This window comes from Equus caballus, chromosome 15, assembly GCF_041296265.1.
Source record: "Equus caballus isolate H_3958 breed thoroughbred chromosome 15, TB-T2T, whole genome shotgun sequence".
NCBI classification, from domain to species: domain Eukaryota; kingdom Metazoa; phylum Chordata; class Mammalia; order Perissodactyla; family Equidae; genus Equus; species Equus caballus.
In genome coordinates, this window is record NC_091698.1 from 60,414,629 (window position 1) to 60,437,030 (window position 22,402).

The 22,402-nt window shown below is 37.0% G+C and overlaps 2 protein-coding genes across 4 annotated transcripts in view; one reads left to right on the forward strand and one right to left on the reverse strand.

The window, feature by feature from the left end:
* PPP4R3B (protein phosphatase 4 regulatory subunit 3B) overlaps window positions 1–5,642 on the forward strand; it is a 67,415-nt gene extending 61,773 nt beyond the window's left edge. For both annotated transcript variants that reach the window (XM_023619652.2, XM_023619655.2), the window contains exon 16: window positions 3,979–5,642. In XM_023619652.2, the coding sequence (XP_023475420.1) occupies window positions 3,979–4,086 (108 nt within the window). In that variant the 3' untranslated portion in view covers window positions 4,087–5,642. The remainder of the gene's footprint in view (window positions 1–3,978) is intronic.
* Window positions 5,643–8,020: 2,378 nt separating this feature from the next.
* CFAP36 (cilia and flagella associated protein 36) overlaps window positions 8,021–22,402 on the reverse strand; it is a 29,446-nt gene continuing 15,064 nt past the window's right edge. Inside the window, exons 5-10 of one of the 2 annotated variants that reach the window (XM_001496377.7) lie at window positions 15,652–15,739; window positions 13,866–13,917; window positions 12,115–12,217; window positions 9,055–9,194; window positions 8,715–8,861; window positions 8,021–8,188 (exon numbers count right to left, since the gene is read on the reverse strand). In XM_001496377.7, coding sequence (XP_001496427.1) covers window positions 8,087–8,188; window positions 8,715–8,861; window positions 9,055–9,194; window positions 12,115–12,217; window positions 13,866–13,917; window positions 15,652–15,739 — 632 coding nt within the window. In that variant the 3' untranslated portion in view covers window positions 8,021–8,086. Of the gene's footprint in view, window positions 8,189–8,714; window positions 8,862–9,054; window positions 9,195–12,114; window positions 12,218–13,844; window positions 13,918–15,651; window positions 15,740–22,402 lie in introns of both variants that reach the window. The other variant, XM_005599974.4, reaches the window with a different exon arrangement.

Sequence of the window (22,402 nt, forward strand, 5' to 3'; positions counted from 1 at the left end):
GCATACAAACTTAACCACTGGGCCACAGGGCCAGCCCTCAACAACGAGTTTTAAAATGGGCATTTGAATAGACATTTCTCCAAAGAAGATATACAAATGGACCATATAAGCACATGAAACAATGGTCAGCATCATTAGTTATTAGGAAAATGCAAATCAAAATTACAATGAGATTCTACTTCACACCCACTAAGATGGCTGTAATAAAAGGGGGGAGAAAAACAAGTGTTAGGATGTAGGGACATTGCAACCTTCATGCTGTTGATAGGAATGTAAAACGGTGCAGCAGCTTTGGAATACGGTCTGGCAATTCCCCAAGATGTTAAATTTCACTCCTGGGTATATATCAAAGAGAACTAAAAACACATGTCCACACTAAAACTTGTACGTGAATGTTCATAGCAGCATTATTCATAATAACCACAAAGTGGGAACGGTCCGAGTGTCCGTCAACTGATGAATGGATAAAATGTGATATATCCATAACAATAGATATTGTTGGGTCATAAAAAGGAATGAAGTACTGATACATGCAACAACATAGATGAACCCAGAAAACATTATACTAAGTAAAATAAGCCAAACACAAAACACATATTGTATGATTCCATTTATATGAACTGTCCAGAATAAGCAAATCCATAGAAACAAAGTAGATTAGTGGTTGCCAGCAGCTGAGAGGAATGGCTAGTGACTGTTATTGGGTATGGGTTTTTTGTTGGGGGGTAGGGGTGTTGATGAGAATATTCTGGGATTAGTGGTGGTGATTGCACAACTTGGTGAATGTACTAAAACCATTGAATAGTACACTTTACAAGGGTGAATTTTATGGTACATGAATTATGTCTCAGTTTCAAAAATGAGGCAGTTAAAACAGCGAGCAGGGCCTATTGATGTGGACTTCATAGAAGGACTTGAGCAAGTGTCCTGCTTTTTTCAGGGATTCTTAGTTACCTGTAGTTTTGATTAGTTTGTTTTTTCCTGTGGAGCCGCCTAGCTTTACAGGTGTAGCTAGTGTACTATCCCTGGCAAGTATAAGCTTTCCTGTTAGTGTTCTGAGAGCCTTGATAGGAAAGAGAGCTTAGAGTGGGGGGGTGGGGTGTCTCTACTCAGTATGCAGAATTTAAATTTATTCTTCCATTTTCAACCTGGCGCCTTACCCTTGCTCTTCACTGTGCCTGAAATCCTGAAGTGCAGATCCTTTCTGGTTCCTTTTCTTTATAGTTTGTGGTGATGGAGGAGCAGGAATCTCCTGGAGGTGCGGGTGGGGGTGGGCAAATGGATTGTGAGGACTCTGTTGTCTCTTTTCACTGATTTAACTGTCTTCCCTGCTTTCCCCAGAATTTTGCTGCCTTTACTTACTAGTCCTTTCAGGGGTTAAGACAACTCAGTTTGATTCTCATTTCTGTTTCCCCCTGCAAATACTTCATTATTGACTTTCTCCTCAGTTAAAAATGTTACCTTGCCTCTGATTTTTCTTTTCCAAAAGTGCCTTGACAGCTTTCATCTGTTATTTTCTCCTTTCCTGTTTGTCTTTGTTGGATACACCTTTTTTAATTCCTTTACTGTGATTTTAGTGAGGTTTCAGGAGACAGTGGAAGTAAATGCATTTATCCGTCTTCCAGCAGCTTAGTCAGCTTGAGCTCTTCTCTATTTATACAAATGAAATACTTTTTAAAAATTAGCACTAAAAAAGAAAAACTGTACATGAATTTTACTTATGAATACAGATACAAAAATCTTTAGAAACTTAGCATGTCTTATCCATCTGATATTCCATGTTAAAAGATGGTTTTCAATTTCATTAATAGACAAGAAAAGCTATCATCAAAAACAAAAATTTTTAAAGAGAATATAATACCCTAGGAAAGCAATCTAAATGTGCAACAGGGAATTTAGCTATATGATGATATAGTCATACCATGGAATATTAGAGTTTAAAAGAATGAAATAGAACTTTGTATACTAACAGTGTATTTTTAAGTGAACATAATTGTACAAGGGTAGGTATAATTGCAATGATACTTGTTTAAAAACAGCACATAGTTGGGGCTGGCCCCGTGGCCGAGTGGTTAAGTTCACACGCTCCGCTGCAGGCGGCCCAGGGTTTCATTGGTTTGAATCCGGGGCGCGGACATGGCACTGCTCATCAAACCACGCTGAGGTGGCGTCCCACGTACCACAACCAGAAGGACCCACAATGAAGAATATACAACTATGTACGGGGGGGCTTTGGGGAGAAAAAGGAAAAAAATAAAATCTTTGAAAAAAAAAAACAGCACATAGTTGTATATTAAAAGTCTGAAATCTGTCAAATTCTTCACAGGGTACATCTCTGGATTACAGGCCTTTTTACTTCCAGTATTTCACATTTTGTATTTTTAGTGTTTTTACAGTGAACATGGGTTTTTTAATGTAATTGAAAATTGTTTAGCTGAGTGTTTCAGATAGAATATTTATTAATATTAAGCAAAAAGATCACTTTAAATGTTAACCATTTGGAACTCGAATGTTTGTACATTATGATATAGGATCCTAAGCTTAATTAAACCTTTTCTCGATAACTTGCTGTCATCTCTGTGAATATCAGACTGGTGCCTTTTTATACTTTACTTATGTCTTCTATCTCCTCTTATCCAACTTGTTTGGCTTAGAAACTAAAGAACCAATAATAATGATATTAGTAATAGCAGCTAATAGCAGTTATTGAGCACTATATGCCAAGCACTGTGCCAAGTGCTTTACATGTTTTGTTTTCAACTTAATTTTCAAAATAAGTTCGATGAGGTCTAAGTACTTCTATTATACCAGTTTTATAGATAAGGAAACTGAGGCATAGAGATAATAAGTCACTTGCCCAAGGTGATGCACCAAAAACGTGGTGGCATTGGAATTTTGTCAGGCAGTCAGACTACAATCAATATATTCTTAACAATTTAGCCATACTACCTCTTGCTTACCAAACTTAAGAACTGTGTGTTATTGAGCTGAGAAAGAAGCAGAAAGTCTCTCTCATAAATACATGTTTTATTTAGTTTACAGACTTTCTGATAACTATTTCTAGCTGCTCAGAGGCCTTTGTTGATTAATACTAGTGTTTCAGTTATATTCTGGTGAAGTGTTAATGACAGACGCCTGGATTCTTTAGGTATGAAGTTACATAAGTTTGAAATATGAGTTATTTCAATTGTGTGTGTTTTTCCCCTAGAGGCCTTAAGGGTTTGAACTAAATACAACATTTACAGTGGTCCTCGTAACCTGTAGGACATGTATAAATTTCATGGGATTAGTTCAAAATGAATGCAAACCTAAGGACTTTAATTTTCTGGGTAGAGTGTCCAGAGCTTAAATAGGATTTTCAAAGGGGTCTATTATTCATAAAAGACCAAACACCTGAATTAACTCATCCTTACTTTTCTTTCACTTAGAGAGCTAGCCCTAAATTTTTCAGTCACTAGGTTTTAGGAAGCATTTCATGAGTTTATTGTCGTCAGCCATTTTAAACTGTTCTTCAAAAGCAGAATGAAAACAATGATGTATCCTACTTAGTGAAGAAATGTATACATGAGGGACAGAAACTAAAAGGAGACTTCTTATCACTAACTGGCTCTTCTCTCTAGTTCAAAATGAGAGAAATGAACCAGTTCATCTCCAAGGTCCTTCTAGTTCCAAATGTCATTATTCTTTTTGAGTGCTGCTATTTGGAAATATAGCTATTTTTCCACAGTGAAATTTTGCTGAATTAAATTGTGAAGTATCATTAAAAATCCCAAAGCCAGACAGGAAATTTGAGAGTAAGAGTGCTACCAGTTGTACTCACTAAGTGTTCAGAATTTCAGGCAGTTCCTTTATCAAATTCAAGTATATCTGGTTAGGTAGTTTGGAAAAATGATTTCTGATATCTTTAAAAGTGACTGTACTGATAAGCTTTTTTTATTTATTTACATATGTTAAAAAAATTTTTTTATTATTCAATAGGGAAGTTTGGTTGGTTTAGTGGATTATCCAGATGATGAAGAAGAAGAAGAAGAAGAAGAAGAAGAAGAAGAAGCATCTCCCAGGAAAAGACCTCGTCTTGGCTCATAAAATATTAACTGGGGACCCTCAACATGTGGTCTTACTAAATGCTGCAACTGTTTGATGAGCTGAAAATCTGAATCAGAAAGCTTTCTCACTTGAACTTATAATTATACAAGGAGTAGCAAAAGCCACTCACTGTATCAGCTAGGAGAGTTTAGTTCTGTAAAAAAACAGGCTTCCCAGGAACTTGATCACTTGCTAGTAATTAAGGGGTTTGCCTTTCAGGCTGTCAAAAAAAAGGTTAGTAACCAGAACCTGGGAGATAGCTTCTCAGCAAGGAAACTCAGGTTTTGGGACGGTTTGGGGGAGGGACAAGGTTGATAAAAATAATATTAATGCAGGGTTGCTCCAGGGGGGGGTATCCGATCTAGAAACAGTTATAAAACTTCAGTTGCAAATCCAATAACATTACTTGTATAATGGTGCTGGCCATGTTGTTCTTTTAATCACTTGCCTCTTTTTAAAAGAAATTTTTATGGAAAACAAATTCAACTATCATAAAAAAGGAAGTTAAACTCTTGGGACCATTTCTTTGAAGATTTAACAGAAATTCAGCCTAATAGGTAGTTGGAGGGAAATACACCCTGTATTACAGCACATATTGAGTTTTCTACACCTGGAATTTTCAGTATGTATTTTGATGAAAACAAACTGGATTCAAAATGGACAGTTTTGTTAATATAACTTTAAAATCAGCACTTCTAGAGGTGACAAATGCCAAGAATTAGTAAGTAGTATTCCAAAATGGTTTTCTCTAGGAAGAGGAGTGGATTAAACAGAACGTTTTCAACCACCTACCAGTACAATCTTTTGTGGAAGATACTTTGAAGTCACTTTCTGCTTTGTTAGTAAAGTTGTCTCTCTCCAGAGCTACAGACAAGTTTTAAAGTATAATTTCTATAAAGACTAACTTACAAAGAATAGTGCTGAATTAAGTGGCATTTAATATCTAGAGGCCATTTTGATCCAAGAAGTTCTACACTGTCAAAGTCAACATGCAACACATGAAGCTTTTCCATAAACAAGGGTGTAACATGAAAGCTGCTTTTTTTAAAGAGTAAAAGCACATTCCGTGTACGTAAATGAATTTAAAATAATAAATTGAGGCAAACAGTTAAGACGTTTTATTTTTAGAACAGCAAGTTAACTGTAAATATTTTAATGTTAGTTTGCTCATCTATGATCTGAGATCATGCTGAAGTGAGAAAAATGTCCCCCAAACTACAATTTAATGCGTTGGGAAAAAAAAAAACTAAAAATAGTAATTCCAGCTACAATCTTCGGATCACCCTTGTAATGTGTTATGGGTCCATTTTTCCTGGAATACCTTAAACCGAAGCAGTTTCCCCCATTTTGGAGATTTTGTAGTTAATTTTAATTTTGGCTATTGTTTGGAAAAGATGGGCTGTCTGTGTAGATATGAAGTATAGTTTTTCCATAAAACAGATGTTTATTTTGTATTAAAAATACCACTGTACTTGTTTTACACCATTTGTATACATGTGGTGATATTAATGCTGAACTGTAAAATTCAGGAATTAAAATGTGACCCTGTAATTCTATGATTGTTGCTTTTGTTTGGTTTATTGTAAATATAAGTTAACTCCATTTGGAAATATGGCCATTTTACAGTATCTTTTAAAAGCGAGTAAATTATCCATAGATGTTGATTATAAACCACTAGGTCATACACCAGTCTGAAAGAGTTCTAAATAAACGGGGCTCAACTGCACTTTAAATATCACTGCCTCTAATTTTAGAAGGTGTGCCTTGAGCAAATAAAGTCCCAGCACCAAAGCATCAGAGTGTGGGGCTGTTATCACCTCTCTGATTAAAGGAACATATAATGAAAAAGACCTTCCACCTCATAAGGCAAGTGACTCAGGATACTTTAAACGAAGATCAGTAAAGTTGCCATATGAATACCTTTTCTTTCAAGCAAGTTTTATCAAGCCCCTTCACTCTTCTTAGCTCTTATTAAATTTCCTCTTGTAATCTAAGAAGCCCAGGCCTAAAGCATTTCTCTGTTTACTCTTGACTCTTCCTGATTAAGTAATTTTAGGTTCCAGGAAGAAGTATTATCTTTATATCTTGTGAAAAGTTTAATTTTCCTTTCTGAAGAACTGCCATGTGTCTTAAACATTTAAACCGTCATCATCATAGGAACCTTTTCTTATAGCAGAAATGTGAGTACTTTGTTGAATTATAGGATAACAGTTTTCATGGAACATAAGCTCACCCACAATGATATCACAACAAGACTTAAAATAGCCCCTGAAAGAATAATATTAAGATTCTACATGTTAGCTGCTGTCTTAAATGACTACCCTCAGGCAATCAGGTTTTTATATCTTTATCTTCACTCAGTGAAGCAAGCCAGAGCCCACATTTGTATGCCTGAGGTTCTCTTAAAATTATATCTGTAAACATGTATCCAATATAAAAACTATTTTTAATAAAAAGTTACATGAAACAGATTTCTGTGTTTTAATCACTAGTTTTTCCTCTTCTCCTAAGTGATGAAAATGTGACAAATGTAAAGTAATACTGATTTTTTTCTCTGCAGCTTGAAGGTTGGAGGTAATTTTGGTATCCTTGTGAGAAAGTTTATAACTGTAGGGGCCAGCCCAATGACATAGTGCTTAAGTTTGTGCACTCCACTTGGGCGCCCCAGGTTCGCCAGTTTGGTTCCTGAGTGCAGACCTACATACCCGTTCATCAAGCCATGCTGTGGTGGCATCCCACATACAAAAAAATAATAGAGGAAGATTGGCAACAGATGTTAGCTCAGGGCCAATCTTCCTGACCAAAAAAAAAAATGTATAACTGTAAATTTAAGGAGATAAAATGGAATTTTAAGGTAAACTACAGGAATGGCCCATAACCAGAAAAGGGGGTGCTAGTGAGATGACCCAACACAGGAAGTTTCTGAAAGAAAGTTCTCTCTCCTATTCTGGTTATCTTTACGCAGACTACTGTACAGAAAACCATCCAGGATCACTTCACATACAAAAGACCTACACCCAAGGCAGCATTCCCCTCAACAGGCTCAGCCAATTTATCTGTTTTAATGGTAGCTTTTCTAGAAAGAGTAATTGAGTATTTTTAACATCCCCCACATCTATTTTCCAAGTTTTGTTTGCTCCTGCCTCAAGTGTGAGATGCTAAAATCTATCTTACCACTGCCCCAGATAACTCTTCTTTTCAATGGATTACCTTATACCTAATATACCCACAACTACTCTGACTCATGCAACAGTCTCCATACAGCAGCCACACATCTTTTTTAAACGAACACTTTGATATGTAACTTCCCTGCTTTAAAACTTTTCAGTGACTTCCCACTGCCATTATAAAATTTAAAAGGCTCACCTTCCCTACAAGGCCCTGCAAATCGGTACCCCATCTATCACCAATTCAATATGCTAACCCTCTCCCCTCACTCTCTCTACACTAGCCATCCGAACAGCTTGTCGGTATGTGCTTTCTTCTTTTCCTGCTACAGGACCTGAGTTGTTCTTTCCCATTTCTCTCTGCAGTTAGCCTTCCAATCAGCTTAAACACTGCTTTCTCAAGGAGGCTTGGCCAGCCCTGATACAACACGGCACTTTTCCCTTCTCCCAATTTGCTCTTTGGGCCTTCTTCGCTAACCCCATGAAGGCAGGGACCCTGTTGATCTAGTTGACCACTGTATGCTAAGCACCTAGCACAATGCTCAGCACAAACGCTAGGTAAGCAAGTTTGAATGAATGAATGCACTATTAATTAGTTTTCTGAACCTCCTCTCCAAGAGACAACATTATTCGGAAATTTGTGTTAAACTGGTCAGCATAAATAGCTGCCTTCCCCACTGCCCTTTACCTCAAATGTTTAATAAAATAGTAATAATGAGAACATATTTGTATCTACAAACACAAGTATTTGAAAGTAACAGGCTCAGTTTAAGGATTAGATAATTTATTTTTAAGAAAATTTGAACTTCTGTTTTGCTAAACTGTTTTTAACATCACTTATTAATAACTTCTTCTTTAAGTTTCTCTGCAAGCAATCTCCTCTTTAGTAATGTTTGCTTCTCCTCTGCTGTCATTTCTGGTTTCTCTGTCATCTCCTTAAAAAAGAAAAAAAAAAAGAAATTGGCTACCATATAAGATGGGTTCATTTATCTAAAATTCCCAACATACTGCCTGGAACAAAGATTATAGAGCATTTTCATTAAAAAAAAAAATTTTTAAAGCCACATATGGACTGAGTTCCCTAAATATCTTCTCTGTAACAATCTCTTCTTGGGAAAGCCTCTTGGAGGTGGTGGCTATGATACCGACGCAGCTCTAGGATAGAATATTTCAAAAGTCTCAGGTCAAGTAGATTGCTGACCCTTAAGCACTCAGAGCAGGGCAAATAAACCAGAAAAAAATGTATCCATGAAACTGCTATCATTTCTGTCTCACAAAATCCTCATATCACAGCCATCTCACTGCCTAGAAAAGATGTTAGCAAGTGCTACCCTAGCAGGGAGATTAATAAGAATAGATCTGTGAGCAACATTCATTATTGAGGCTTTCTTGCACATAACTCTGATTTTGAGAATACATCCCCTAGATTTGCAGATTTTGACATACTGAGGCTAGCCATACCTCTACCTCCCCAGGCTTTCCTTTCTGCTCCAAATTTTGTATCTGCTTAGTCCTCATCTCCTTTCTCATGGACATCAACTTATCTCTCTTCTGCTTGAGATAGTGTTCTCGTTGCCGGAGCTCTTCCGTTCCAAGAGTTGATAAATTCTGGGTCAAAAAAGAGAACTATTTAAATTCAAGTTTGTATAAGTGGCACAGATACCCACTGATTGATCTGATTCAATAGGAAGTTTGAGTTCAAGATCATAACGAAAGCCAAATGTATGGCTGTTTACATTGTTTGTTCCCAGTACTTTGTCATTTTGCTCATAGTTCTTAGAAAGTAATGTTTCTTACTTACTGCTATTGGTCCTTCAATGCTTGTATGTTCTAAGCCAGGAATCTTCAGGCCTTTTCGTGGAAGGGAGGAAGTTTCAGGCAACATTTCCAGCTTTCTTGCCAAAGGTTGTACTGACTGATTACCAAAATGCACTTTAACCTCTGGCAGTAATTAGAGACAAATTAGAATATTATAAGAAATATTAAATATTAGGCTAGGTTCACCAAAAACAGCTAGTGTTAATAATACTTTTTTTTTTCACATTCACTCAATCAACACACATTGATTCAGTGCCTATATTGTGATAGGCACCGGCTGAGAACAGTAAACATGGTCTCTGTCCTTGAGGAGCTTGAACTACAATTTCTTATGAATAATGATATTTCAACAAATACCAAGCTTCTGCTATTTGGTACTATAGCCACAAAAAGATATAATTCTTCTCTAAAGATTAGAACTAACTACACTATAATACACTACAAGGTTGCCACATAAGCCAAATAAACAGTACACTAAAATCCCTTACTAGTAATGTAATTGATTCCCAAATTTTTGCCTGCAGGTAAAAACTGTAAGTGACCCTTTATTTTCAGAATAATTAATATAAAGCTACAATTTTTTGTATTGGAAGAGTAAGTGCCAGTAATATTAATAATTTTTGTTTGTGATACATATTGAAGATAACTATGAACCTACCAACAGATTAAAAAAAAAGATTTAAAGTAAATAGAACTTGGAAGGAGATATAACATGAGCACTCAGTACTTTCCAGTGATCTGGTGACTGTGCCAAGAGACAGGATTAACATGCTAATTGCTTTTCTGAGCCATTTTTATTATAAATTAAGGTGATTCTTTTTTTAAGATAAAACATTTTCAGTGTAAGTACATGGACTATGAAGGACTGCAGAGTGAGACAAGCAAAGACTCACATAAAAATGATGCCAAGAACTAAAAGCATGATGGAAGAACATGATTTACATGTCTCTGAATGATTAAAAATCTTGCCAGCATAGTAAAACCAGAAAGAGAACTTCGCGTGAGCAAGAAATTTGCCAAAGGACCACTGCTCTTGCATAGAGTGCTAGGAGACTGAAAGAAGAAAAGCTCTGAGGCTCTTGGACAGTAAGGGGAGTCTCCACGGCAGAGATGAGGCTAGAGATAACATTCCAACCAACCTCGACAGGAAGCTACAGGACTAACTCAAATAAAGATGAGCTTAAACAAGCTGGTCGTAATATGCAGACAGAGTTAAACATGCAATTCTTACTGATGGTGCCTTTAAGCAAAGGTAGGCTTAGCCCCCAAATATGGAACTACAGAGCTGGAGAAGGCACAGTTCAATTCATTTCTGAGGAGGGGGCATCCCAGGCACATAAGCATTTATATTCAATTTATGTACTTGCTCTGGATAGTTCTTGCGTTGAATTTGTTGGTCATGAACATCTTGTATATTCTAACTCAGATCTAGAAAGGAAAGTATTTGAAGCCAATATACTTAGCTTCTCTGATTTCTAGGAATGAAAAATCAGAAAGCCAGCAAGCCCAAAGAAAGATCATCTCATCTCTGGCAAGTCTTTGTGTCAATTTGAGAACAGATGGTGTCCGTTTCTAGCAGGAACCAAGGAAAGACATGAGCAAATGGATAAACAGGAGGTCGAACACCTTTATGATTGTTCCCAAATTAGGTATTCATACCGGGCTTCTATCACGTTGTATGAAGTGATTTCCTGGAATATGGGATAAACTCATTTTTAAAAAATAGAATAGTTTTTGAAAATTAAAATCATTACTTTTGAAATTATCTGCCATTTCTTCTGTGCCACTAATGTGCATAATTGAGTTACATGTGGTTTGAGATTGTTTTCTACAGCTTCACTGAATAGTCAGATAAGGAACTAGATGAAGCAAGTTTATTCAAATTATGTCAGACACAAGATTTAAACAGGGTATGTGTACTTAGGTCTGTATATACAAAGCTAAACTTGGGTCAGCAGATTAAAAAAAAGCTCAGACAAATCTAAAGCAGGTGTTTTCATAGATATAATTCAAATGAGGTTATTCTACTGAGAATCTACAGAATATAAAAAAAGAAAAGAAATGGTTAGATTTGCTAGGAAGAAAGAAGTAAGGTAACTTCATAAACCTGCTTCTGTTTCATATGCCCCACTGTTTATCAACTAAGAATATAGTTCCTTAAAATCAATGGGTAAACATCAAACCCATCTTTTCTCAATTACAGAAGTTCTTCTAAAGCGTAGAAGAACACAAGATTTGGAGGCAGAAGACCAAGGTCACAGTTTCACCATTTAAGAGCTCATGATTTTGCACAAGTCACTCAACTTCTTTGACTTTCTTGCAAAAAAAAAAAGAAAACTAAAGATCCTAATATCTACCTCACAGAGTTATGTTTTTTTAACTGAGAAAAAGACATTGATTTAAAACCATAGAAATCCATGATAAAATGAACTGAACTCACAATCATGATTCAATTTGTTTCAGAATTACTTGTTCTCTCATAAAGAAAATCAGAGTATACTGAAAATAGATTTGACACACTGAACAAGTTTATCCACTACCATTTCCCACAAGGATTCTCACTGTTTTTGGTTTCAACAATAGTTTCTGACTAAATATCTAGATAAATTAGCGACCTCTTATTTTCTACCTGTGCTTTAATTCATTAGGAAAATGACTTAGTATTATCTTTCCAAGTTCAGCTTCTAACTCACAAACACCATATAAGTGTGGTCAAGGAAGAGAACACCAAATGTTACGTGAACATGTCTTGGATGCTGCAGCCGTGGCAGAGAGGCTGGTGGCTCCCTCAAGGAATTTTGCTCACTGCTCTGGGTTCCAGGCTTCACTTAGAAATTTGGGGACTACACCTTCTCTGTCAGCTGGGTATTTCTCCTCTGCCACCTCTTTAGCTAAATTCAGAAAGAACTTTAAGTACCAATAGCCTTTCAACAACTCCCTCCCAGGGTTTTTGAAGCTTAAGTATGTATGAGAAAGTAGCACACTATTTACAATGTTTATGTATTCGAACTAGTAGAGAAAGCTTGGTCAACTTCAACCTTACCTGTGGGTGGGTGTGCAAAATGTTCACCATCCCCTTGGGAATTATTCATTTTTGCAATTTCATTAGCATGCACTGGGGGCTCTTCTGTTTTAGCCTCTGATAACTTCAGGAATCCATAATACAATTAAAAAAAGCATTTTAGATTAATTTTGACTAATTCATTGCTTAAGGGATCCAAAGACATAAGTTTAAAAAAAATTACTGTATACTAAATAGATAATGAACAAAATATTCTATTTCTCCAAAGTTTTTAAGATATTTCCAGCATTTTATATCTTCCACTTTTTGAGGTAAGTAAACATTCTCATTTCAAATCACGCAGTGCTAAGAGTCACTAACTAGTATAGTTAGGACTTTGGACTTAGCAAGAAGTGGGTTCAAACCTAGATTTCACCCTTACTAGTCACGTGACCTTGAGCAAGACACTGAGAAATACTCTGAGAAATAAAACCACTGAATTATAAGGTGCTTTTCCATTTAAAATAATCTATATACCACTACTATGATATGCCCGAAGAAGCTACAAATTGGTTTATTTCCATTTCTAAAATGTGATAGTATATTTAAACTAAAGAAATCGTTTAAATCTTAGAAAGAATTAAACAAGCTGATAATTCATTTTTCCTTAAAAACAGAGGAAAACCCAATCATATGTAGCTTCTTAGGTAATTCATGGATATCCAAATCATAAGCCCTATATGCTGGGTGACGGATACATGAAGATTCATTATTATAATCAGCTCTTATTTTGTGTGTTTGAAAATTTCCATAGTAAAAAGTCTAAAAAAACTCATACACCCCTAAAACATATTACTCAAGAAGCCTAATATAGTTCATTTATAAATCAGAGTGTTAATACTGTCTTCTGACAGCGGTTTTGAATTGGTGTCTGTTCTGTACCCTTATATTAAAAAAAAACTTTATTAATATCTGTGAGTTTCACCTCCACTGACTAAAAGGAGATTTACTCAAAGATACATAAATCACCTCTTAATCCTAAAACATCTCTTTCTTCTGCTCTTCATTAGGTACCTTGGAGTAAAATAGGTTTTTCAAAGACAGTGAGTGATACAAGCACCTATCATAGTGACTGAAGGGAAGAAAGGCAAACGCCTTTCAAGTGACTGAGAGAGAGTACATATTACGTTTCCCTTTCCCTTCAGGGAGATGCAGGAAAACGGGGAAAGAGAGGCAGCTAGAAAAGGAGAGAGGAAAGAATAAATATTAGCTTTCCTCCCCTCAGCCAAATACATGTTTAATTATCCTTACGAAAAATTAGGCACTTTACAGAAACAGTTCTTAATGTGTGCCAGCAGATGTGACACCGTGACACTGAAGCACCCTGCTTCAAGCTTATCACGGTAAAGCCTGCAGGGAACCCTCGGTGCTAACCGCAGTTGCTGCTTCAAAATAGTAAAATAATCAAGGACAGTGGGAAAGCAAAATATTTTTCTTAATCTTCTTTTATTCATAAAATTAAGGGGAATTTTTTATAAGTATCCCCCCAAATATAAATGGTATTACATTTTTTTGGAGTTAATAATCTCAGTCTTTACTGGGAATTAAAAGGTAGACTGCTGGATGAATTATAAAGTTAAATATAAATGCTTAGAATTGACAAGAAAATATGAATACTCTGAGGAGCTGTGTAGTCCCACGTAAGCTTAAACTCTAACGGCAAAAACAAGGTGTAAATTTTAGGAATAATAGCAATGAAATACTTCCGTTACATTAACATGTTCTGCAGGCACCTGCTTTTTTCTCTTCCTTTCTTCCTCCTGGTCATATTCCTCTTTTGATTTTCTGAAATATACAAAATAAGGTAGAAAAGTAAATTTTGGTCAAAGAACAAATACTCAATAAGCAACATGCTAACCTAAGATTACAGTGTGTGGAGGAATCTGGGAAACAAAGATGGAAATAATCAGGCTTTGCTTAAAGCAGCTTACAATCAACTGAGAAAGACATACATAGGCATATACAGCATAATATAGTTAGTGACATAAGATACAGGTTTACCCATTTATTCTAGAAATGTGAATAACCCCTGCCTGAACAAAGACCAAAAGGCTTGAAATCCTAAACCCAAATTTGAATGGCAAATCCCATTAACACAGACTTTGATCTCTCGAAGAGAGATCAGGTACACCCCTCCGATAAGATCCATTTCTCCCCTCATTCTAGTTTTTCCAATGGCATCTGAGTTATCACCAAGTCCTCCTGATGCCACTATGCCACAGCCATATCAGCTTTTGTAAACTGCTCACTGAGGCAGTCTGATTTAGGAAAATAGCCAAGGTAACTCTTGTGCATGTTCATAACTAAGCTCTGCTACTTATACTGTAGTACACCCCCCAAAAAAACCCTGAGAAAATAAAATCTCAAAGTACAATGCTGATCGATTTTCAGGCCACCAATCAACTAACAGAAGCAATCAGTACCAGTGAAAACTTTACCAGTCCTCTAACCCTATTACCAAGTACACTCACCTCTTCAAACCTGTAAATTCAAAGCATTCTGTGTTGTCTCAGGCTCCCATTTGCCCCTCGTGGGGAAAGTAGGATCTGGCAGGAAAGGGCTGGGGTCACCTGCACACCTGCCTCCCCGCCCCAGAAGCACTCCACTTCCCTGAAATCTAGAGCACTAAGTTCTGGAGCTCCTTCCATAGTTGCCCACTAGGCCCATCCTCCCAACCACCATCCTGCCCAGCCTCCCTTCTGCTTTGGAGCTGGGGACAAGCTGGGTAGGTCGGGGGACTACAGGATGCTAGAAGATGGTCATGTGTATGGTTATAGCCCTCAAAGGCCAAGGCCCCATTCTGCAGGTGACACAGTGGCTGCAGGTATCCTTTTGCCCTAAACCCATACATTATCACAGGAGCTTTAAAAATGAGGTGCTGCAATTTCCCTTCCCTTCCAAAACTCCCAGAGGTCAGGGGACAACAGGCCCAAGGGGGAAAAAAGGCCTTTTTTAGTGGGCTGCACACTCCATGCGAGGCATTTGGCTGAGAATCATATAACTGAGACAAGGAAGAAACCAGCAAGACAGTCATCTGGGATGGCCACAGATGCCTGCAGGTTACTGGCAACCCTGTCAGCTATTTTGTCTGTAGGGTCTGGATGTCCAGCCTCCTCCTGAGAGATACCTAGCATGAGCCACCTCCAGTACCGAGATCCAGAAACCATGGAGTTTCCTGCTCAGCTCAGGCCATTATACGCCTTTCCAGGCACCAGGCTGAGTCTACTGCACCTTGTTCCCAGTGGTGGCTAATTTCTATTCCCATCATGGGAGTGGAAGAAGACGCTCCCATTTGGGCTGGTTTGATATGAGTCATCTGAAAATAATTTTTTCTGTCCATTAAAAAATGTAATATACACATAGTTATAAACAAATAAAATTATAAATAATTTTCAAGGTCTTCAGTAGAGAATTTAGATATTTTTCTAGTTCATAATATTTTGGAGGTAAAAAGCATGTAAACAGATCATATTACAACATTACTAATGATTCATTCAAAACATAATTAAAGAAGGATACCTGAGAACTTCCCTCAGGATTTTCATCTCTTCCTGTTCGAGGTCACTGACCACATCAGAACCATCTGTTAAGCAGTCAGGTAATACACCTGTTCAAAACCAAAGACCACATGGAAGAACATCAACTCAACTGAAAACATTCATTTCTCACTATTCTAGTTCATCAAGAGGTACTAATTAGTTCACTAAGATCTATCACTTAAAAAAATGTTCTAAACTATTATCTTTTTAACTGTGGTCTTTTTAATATTTTCTTGTTTTAGGGAGTCAGCCCCACCAAAAAAACACAATTTTAACTTGAAACACCTCTTAGTAATTATTAGTATTGCCTATTAAAAATAACAATAATAATATATGGCAATAAAAATTAATTAACATAAGCTATTATCTTCCATAATCATATACTGTCTGAAGATATACCACTGAAATCATTAAGCTCCTAATAATAAAACTATGCTCTCAAATGTATCTCTTAAGTGGGAAAAGAATTTACAAAACAAAATATGAAATACTTTGTTAATGGAAACTGCATATTAATACTCTTCATTCATACTACAACAAATGCTACTGAAAAGGGCCCTGCTTAGTACATGCAAAAAAGCATGGTGCTAAGCACTTAGGGGGAATATAAAGATGAAAAAAACCATCTCTGCCCTTGGAGCTTCTATTCAGATATTGGGCTAATAACTATAAACCAGGACAGTACCAACTTTGGCCCAAGGTGAATAATAATTCATGGCAAGTAATTTTAAGCATTGGTTTAATTTACTTTATTACTTATATCTTCCTGATAAGCAGGTACACTGGTAATAAGCATTCTGTTCATATCTATAATTATTATATTCCCATGACATTAGCAGCATGTCTCTTAATTTTTACCTTCCATTTCTTTATCCCCATATGACTATGGGATTTTAGATCTGCTCTAAATTAAAGTAGCTTTATTATTCTAATTCCCTTGATGTTTAAACATATTCTTTTAATTAAACTTTTTATTTTGAGATAATTGCAGATTCACATGCAGTCATAAGAAATAATACAGAGAGATGCTATGCACCCTTTACCCAGTTTCCCCAATGGTAACGTCTTGCAAAACTACAGTACAGTATCACAAACAGAAAACTGACATCTATGCAACCCATTGATATTAAGTGCGTTTTTGCTCAGTCAAAAGATAGAAAATTAGTGTTCTCCTAATAATCTTTCCAAGAAAAAATAAAAGAACTAAGAATAATGCAACAGTATGCAAAACTTCAAAATCATCAGAATAATGCTCTGATTTGCATTTCTTCCAAATTCTTTGATAAGATACAACCAAGAATCCAGAGATCCTTTGAATTTTTCTCACCACAAAGACAATTTTCAAATGGTCTTCAGTTTTGAGTACAATCAACATCGTTCTAAGGTACTCACCCCTGGCTCTAAGTTAAGAAATAGTCTTAAACACAAGTATTAAAAATTCCGTGGCAGAAACTAAGTATTAGTCTATGTTTAAATGTAAGCAAACTGTCCCACCCTGTGGTTTGACAGCAGCATTATTCAGCATCATTCCCCTTGTCCTCACCTACTAATATAAGCCAGGTTTGTGAAGTTATCAGGCAGCCAAGAACTTAGAGGCAGGGCCCTACCTCACCCCACAAGAGTGACTCATGTTTGGTTTAAGCCAACCATAATGGTCTTATTCCCCCTGCCAGAGGGTTTAAGAAAGGCATGTGACCCCAATCCTGACTAAGAGGACCAGAGGGGAAAACTCCAAGGGGCATTCCATGACAGTGTTGTCTTGCTAACAAAAAGAGATGTACAGTAAGAAACATTTCTTCATGAGACACTGTTGAGTCTGCATTTGATGTAGCCAGAGTTCAATCATGAGAGAAGAGCCTGAGAATGGAAGAGTATAAAGATGGAAAGTGTCAGCATCCTTGAAAACATCATTGAGCCACTAAATTCATCAACCCTGGACCTATCTTCCTTCCCTCCCTTCCCCTGGATTTGTTCTGTGAGATGAGAAGTGCTTATTACTTAGGCCATTTTCATTGAGGTTTTCTGCTAATGGCAGCCTGAGTCATCCAGCTGATACAAGCTATATATACTAGTTCCTCTTTAATTAAAATCTAAGTGAGTTTCTAGTTAAATTCCAAACTGAAACTACAGAGCGCCAATATCAAGTTCACTCTTTGTTTTATGAAAACTGATGCCCCTAAAACAATTTTAACTAACATAATTATTCAAATTCTCTATCCTAGAGGTCAGAATAAAGTATAGGTTCAGGAAAATTCAGAGAAAAGGATTTTCTAAAATAAACCATGGTAGAAAGACAAGAGAAAGAGATTCTTTTCCAAACTTATTTACATCAAAGCAACAGCACAGTGTCATGCATTGTTCAGAGTTAGGGTGGTGTTATCTCCTACCCACAGACAACAGCTCTCTTACTTGCTATGAAAAGCATCTTTGAATTTGAGGGTACAGTTATGATGGTGGTTGGCTCTAAGGGATAGAGTCTCTACTCACATCACTCAAATGAGAGAAGAATCCACAGGGACCCTGCAAGATTCTAATGTTTGCCTTGCAACAACAGAAGCCAGACAAAGACACTACAAAAAAAAAGAAAATTACAGGCCAATATCCATGGTGAACATAGACACAAAAATCCTCAACAAAATATTAGCAAACCAAATTCAACAATACATTAAAAGGATCCCACCATAATCAAATGAGTTTATCCCAGGGATGCAAGGATGGTCCAACATCCACAAATCAATCAACATGACACACCACATTAACAAAACAAAGGATAAAAATCATATGATCATCTCAATAGATGCAGAAAAAGCATTTGAAAAAATTCAACATAAATTTACGACAAAAGCTCTCAACAAAATAAGTATAGAGGGAACATACCTCAACATAATAAAGCCCATATGTGACAAACCCACAGCGAACATCACATTCAATGGTGAAAACCTGAAGACCTTTCCCCTAAGTTCAGGAACATGACAAGGATTCCCACTTTTATTCAATATGGTATTGGAAGTCCTTGCCACAGCAATTAGGCAAGAAAAAGAAATAAAAGGCATCCAAATTGGAAAGGAAGAAGTAAGACTATCATTATTTACAGATGACATGATACTATATATAGAAAACCCTAAAGACTGCACCAAAAAACTTTTTTTTTTTTGCTGAGGAAGATTAGCCCTGAGCTAACATCTGTGCCAAAATTCTTCCACTTTATATGTGGGTTGCTGCCACAGCATGGCTGATGAGTGGCATAGGTCTATGCCCAGGATCTAAACCCACAAACCTGGGCCACCAAAGCAGAGCATGCCAAACTTAACCACTACACCACAGGGCCAGCCCCTCAAAAAACTATTAGAATAAATGAACTCAGCAAAGTTGCAGGATACAAAATTAATATACAGAATTCTGTCATGTTTCTATACACTAATAACAAACAATCAGAAAGAGAAATTAAGAAAACAATCCCATTTACTATTGCATCAGGAAGAATGAATACCTAGGAATAAATTTAACAAAGGAGGTAAAAGACTTGTACTCTGAAAACTATAAGACACTGATGAAAGAAAGTTAAGACAACATCAATAAATGGAAAGATATACTGTGCTCATGACTGAAAAAAATTAATATTGTTAAAATGTCCATACTACCCAATGCAATCTCTATCAAAATACCAATGGCATTTTTCACAGAACTAGAACATAATCCTAAAATTTACATGGAATCACAAGAGCTCCTGAATAGCCAAAGCAATCTTGAGAAAGAAGAACAAAGCTGGAGGTATACTCTCTGATTTCAAACTATACCACAATGCTGTAGTAATCAAAGCAGTATAGTACTGGCAAAAAGCAGACACAGAGATCAAAAGAACAGAACACAGAGCCCAGAAATAAACCCACCCATATATGGTGAATTAATCTTCAACAAAGGAGAGAGAACACAATCTCTTCAATAAATGGTGTTGGGAGAACTGGACAACTACATGCAAAAGAATGAAACTGGACCACTACCTTACACCATATACAAAAATAAACTCAAAATGGATTAAAGACTTAAATGTAAGACCTGAAACCATAAACCTACTAGAAGAAAGCATAGGCAGTCAGCCCTTTGACATCGGTCTTAATGATATTTTTTCAGATATATCTCCTCAGGCAAGGGCAAAAAAAAGCAAAAATAAATAAATGGGACCCTATCAAACTAAAAAGCTTTTGCACAGCAAAGGAAACCAGCAACAAAATAAAAAAGAAACCTACTGAATGGAGAAGATATTTGCAAGTCATATGTCCAATAAGGGGTTAATATCCAAAAGAACTCATACAACTTAATATCAAAAAAACCAACAATGTGATTAAAAAGTGGGCAGAGGACCTTAACAGACATTTTTCCAAGGAAGACATACAAATGGTCAACAGGCACATGAAAAGATGCTTAACATCACTAATCCTCAGGGAAATACAAATCAAAACCACCATGAAATACGACCTCATGTCTGTCAGAATGGCTATTATCAAAGAAACAAAAAACAACAAGTGTTGATGAAGATGTGGAGAAAAGGGAATGCTCATGCACTGTTAGTGGGAATGTAAACTGGTGCAGCCACTATTGAAAACAGTATGGAAGTTCCTCAAAAATTTTTAAATAGAATTACCATACAATCCAGCAATTCTACTTCTGGGTATTTACTGGAAGAAAATGAACACACTAATTCGAAAAGATACATGCACCCCTATGTTCACTGCAGCATTATTTACAATAGCCAAGATAAGGAAGCAACCTAAGTGTCCATCTATTGATGGATACATAAAGAATACTATTCAGCCATAAAAAAGAATGAAATCTTGCCATTTGCAACAACATGGATGGAGCTATAGAGGTTATAATGCTAGTGAAATAATTCAGACAGAGAAAGACAAACACCATATGATTTCACTTATATGTGGAATCTAAAAAATACGACAAATGGACAAACAAAACAAAACAAAAACATACTCATAGATACAGAGAACAAACTAGTGGTTGCCAGAGGGGAGGACGGTAGGGGCAGGGGATGCAAAATAGGTGAGGGGATTAAGATGGAAAAACTTCCAGTTATAAAATAAATAAGTCATGGGGATATAATATACGGCATAAGGAATATAATCAATAATATTGTAACAACTTTTGGGGGGACAGATGGTAACTAGACTTATCGTGACGATCATTTCATAATGTTTATAAATATCAAATCACCATGTTGTAAAGTTGAAACTAAGAGAATGTTGTATGTCAATAATACTTCAATAAAAAACAGAAACCGAGGGGCTGGCTCCGTGGCCGAGTGGTTAAGTTCGCACACTCCGCCGCGGCGGCCCAGGGTTCGGATCCTGGGCGCAGACATGGCACCGCTTGTCAGGCCACGTTGAGGCAGCGTCCCACATCCCACAACTAGAAAGACCTGCAACTAAGATATACAACTATGTACCGGGGGTTTGGGAAGATAAAGCAGAAGAAAAAAAAAAAAGAAGATTGGCAACAGTTGTTAGCTCAGGTGCCAATCTTTAAAAAAAAAAAAGAAAAAAAAGAAACTGAGATGTTTTGAGTCAAGATGTCAAATGTAGTTCAAGTACACAAGAAGGGAACAAAAGCAGTAAGAGCTAAGAGAAACTGAGATTAGACAGAGTCAGGGAAAAGATAAAGCCTAAGAGGGTTCCTAGGACCTGAGTTCTGTTTTCTTTTCCACCCGATGGTGGTGCAATCCTATCTGCCCATGGCCTAGAACAGCGGCTCTCAGTGCAATCTCAGTACCACAGCTTTAGTATCGCCTGGGTACTTGTTAAAATTGCAAAGTATTCAGCCCCATTCCAGACCTACTCAATCAGAAACTGGGAGACAGCCATAGGTGTTTCAACAAGCCCTCCAACTGCTTCCACTGCTCACTAAAGCTTGAAAACCACTGTCTCCTACAAAGGCCCTGATGAAACCAGCAAATAGCCATTGATGATTAAGTATCTAGGTACTAAGGTTCTTTCCTTTTTTGCAATTACTGATTATAGCTTTTGGCTGTTTAACCCATCCAGCCTTAACTGTGCTGTTTAGGCAATATGCTATCTGACTCCCACTAGGTTCCTATAGATAACATCTCCCTGGAGCCTGGGTCACCATGGTAATGGGCGTGTGAGCTGTTTTTCAGGAATCACAACTCCTTGTCCACTTCAGGCGGGTTGAGACCACCAACCCATCAACCGGGACTGTGCAGACGTCCTATGGGCGACCTTTTGACATCAAGAGGCTAAAAACTCCACCCTCAGATCATGCTAATGCTGCCATTTTGTGAACATGTACCCTATAAAGAGCCATGGAGTCTGACTATGCTTGCACAGATCATAATTACCTCACCTCTCTTCACCTCTGATCACCTACTTCCACATTTCAGACCACCTTGCCCCCTACCCCATAAATATTCCTGAGTCCCTATTTTCAGGGAAGTGAATTTGAGGCTCACGCTCTGGCTTCCTCATGTGGCTGCCTTGTGATTAAACTCTCTGCTGCAATCTCGTCATGTCGGTGTCTGGCTTTCTCAGTGGCAGGCAAAAACGAACCTGGTTCAGTAACACTAACAATGATAAGCCAGAAGGAAAAGAGCAGTCATCTATCTTCTCACTGTAACCCCTCAGAAATACTGAATTCCATACACACACTGGCTAGGCAAAAAAACTGAGCTCTCTGAAACCTAAGGCATCATTAAATCAAATTGTAGT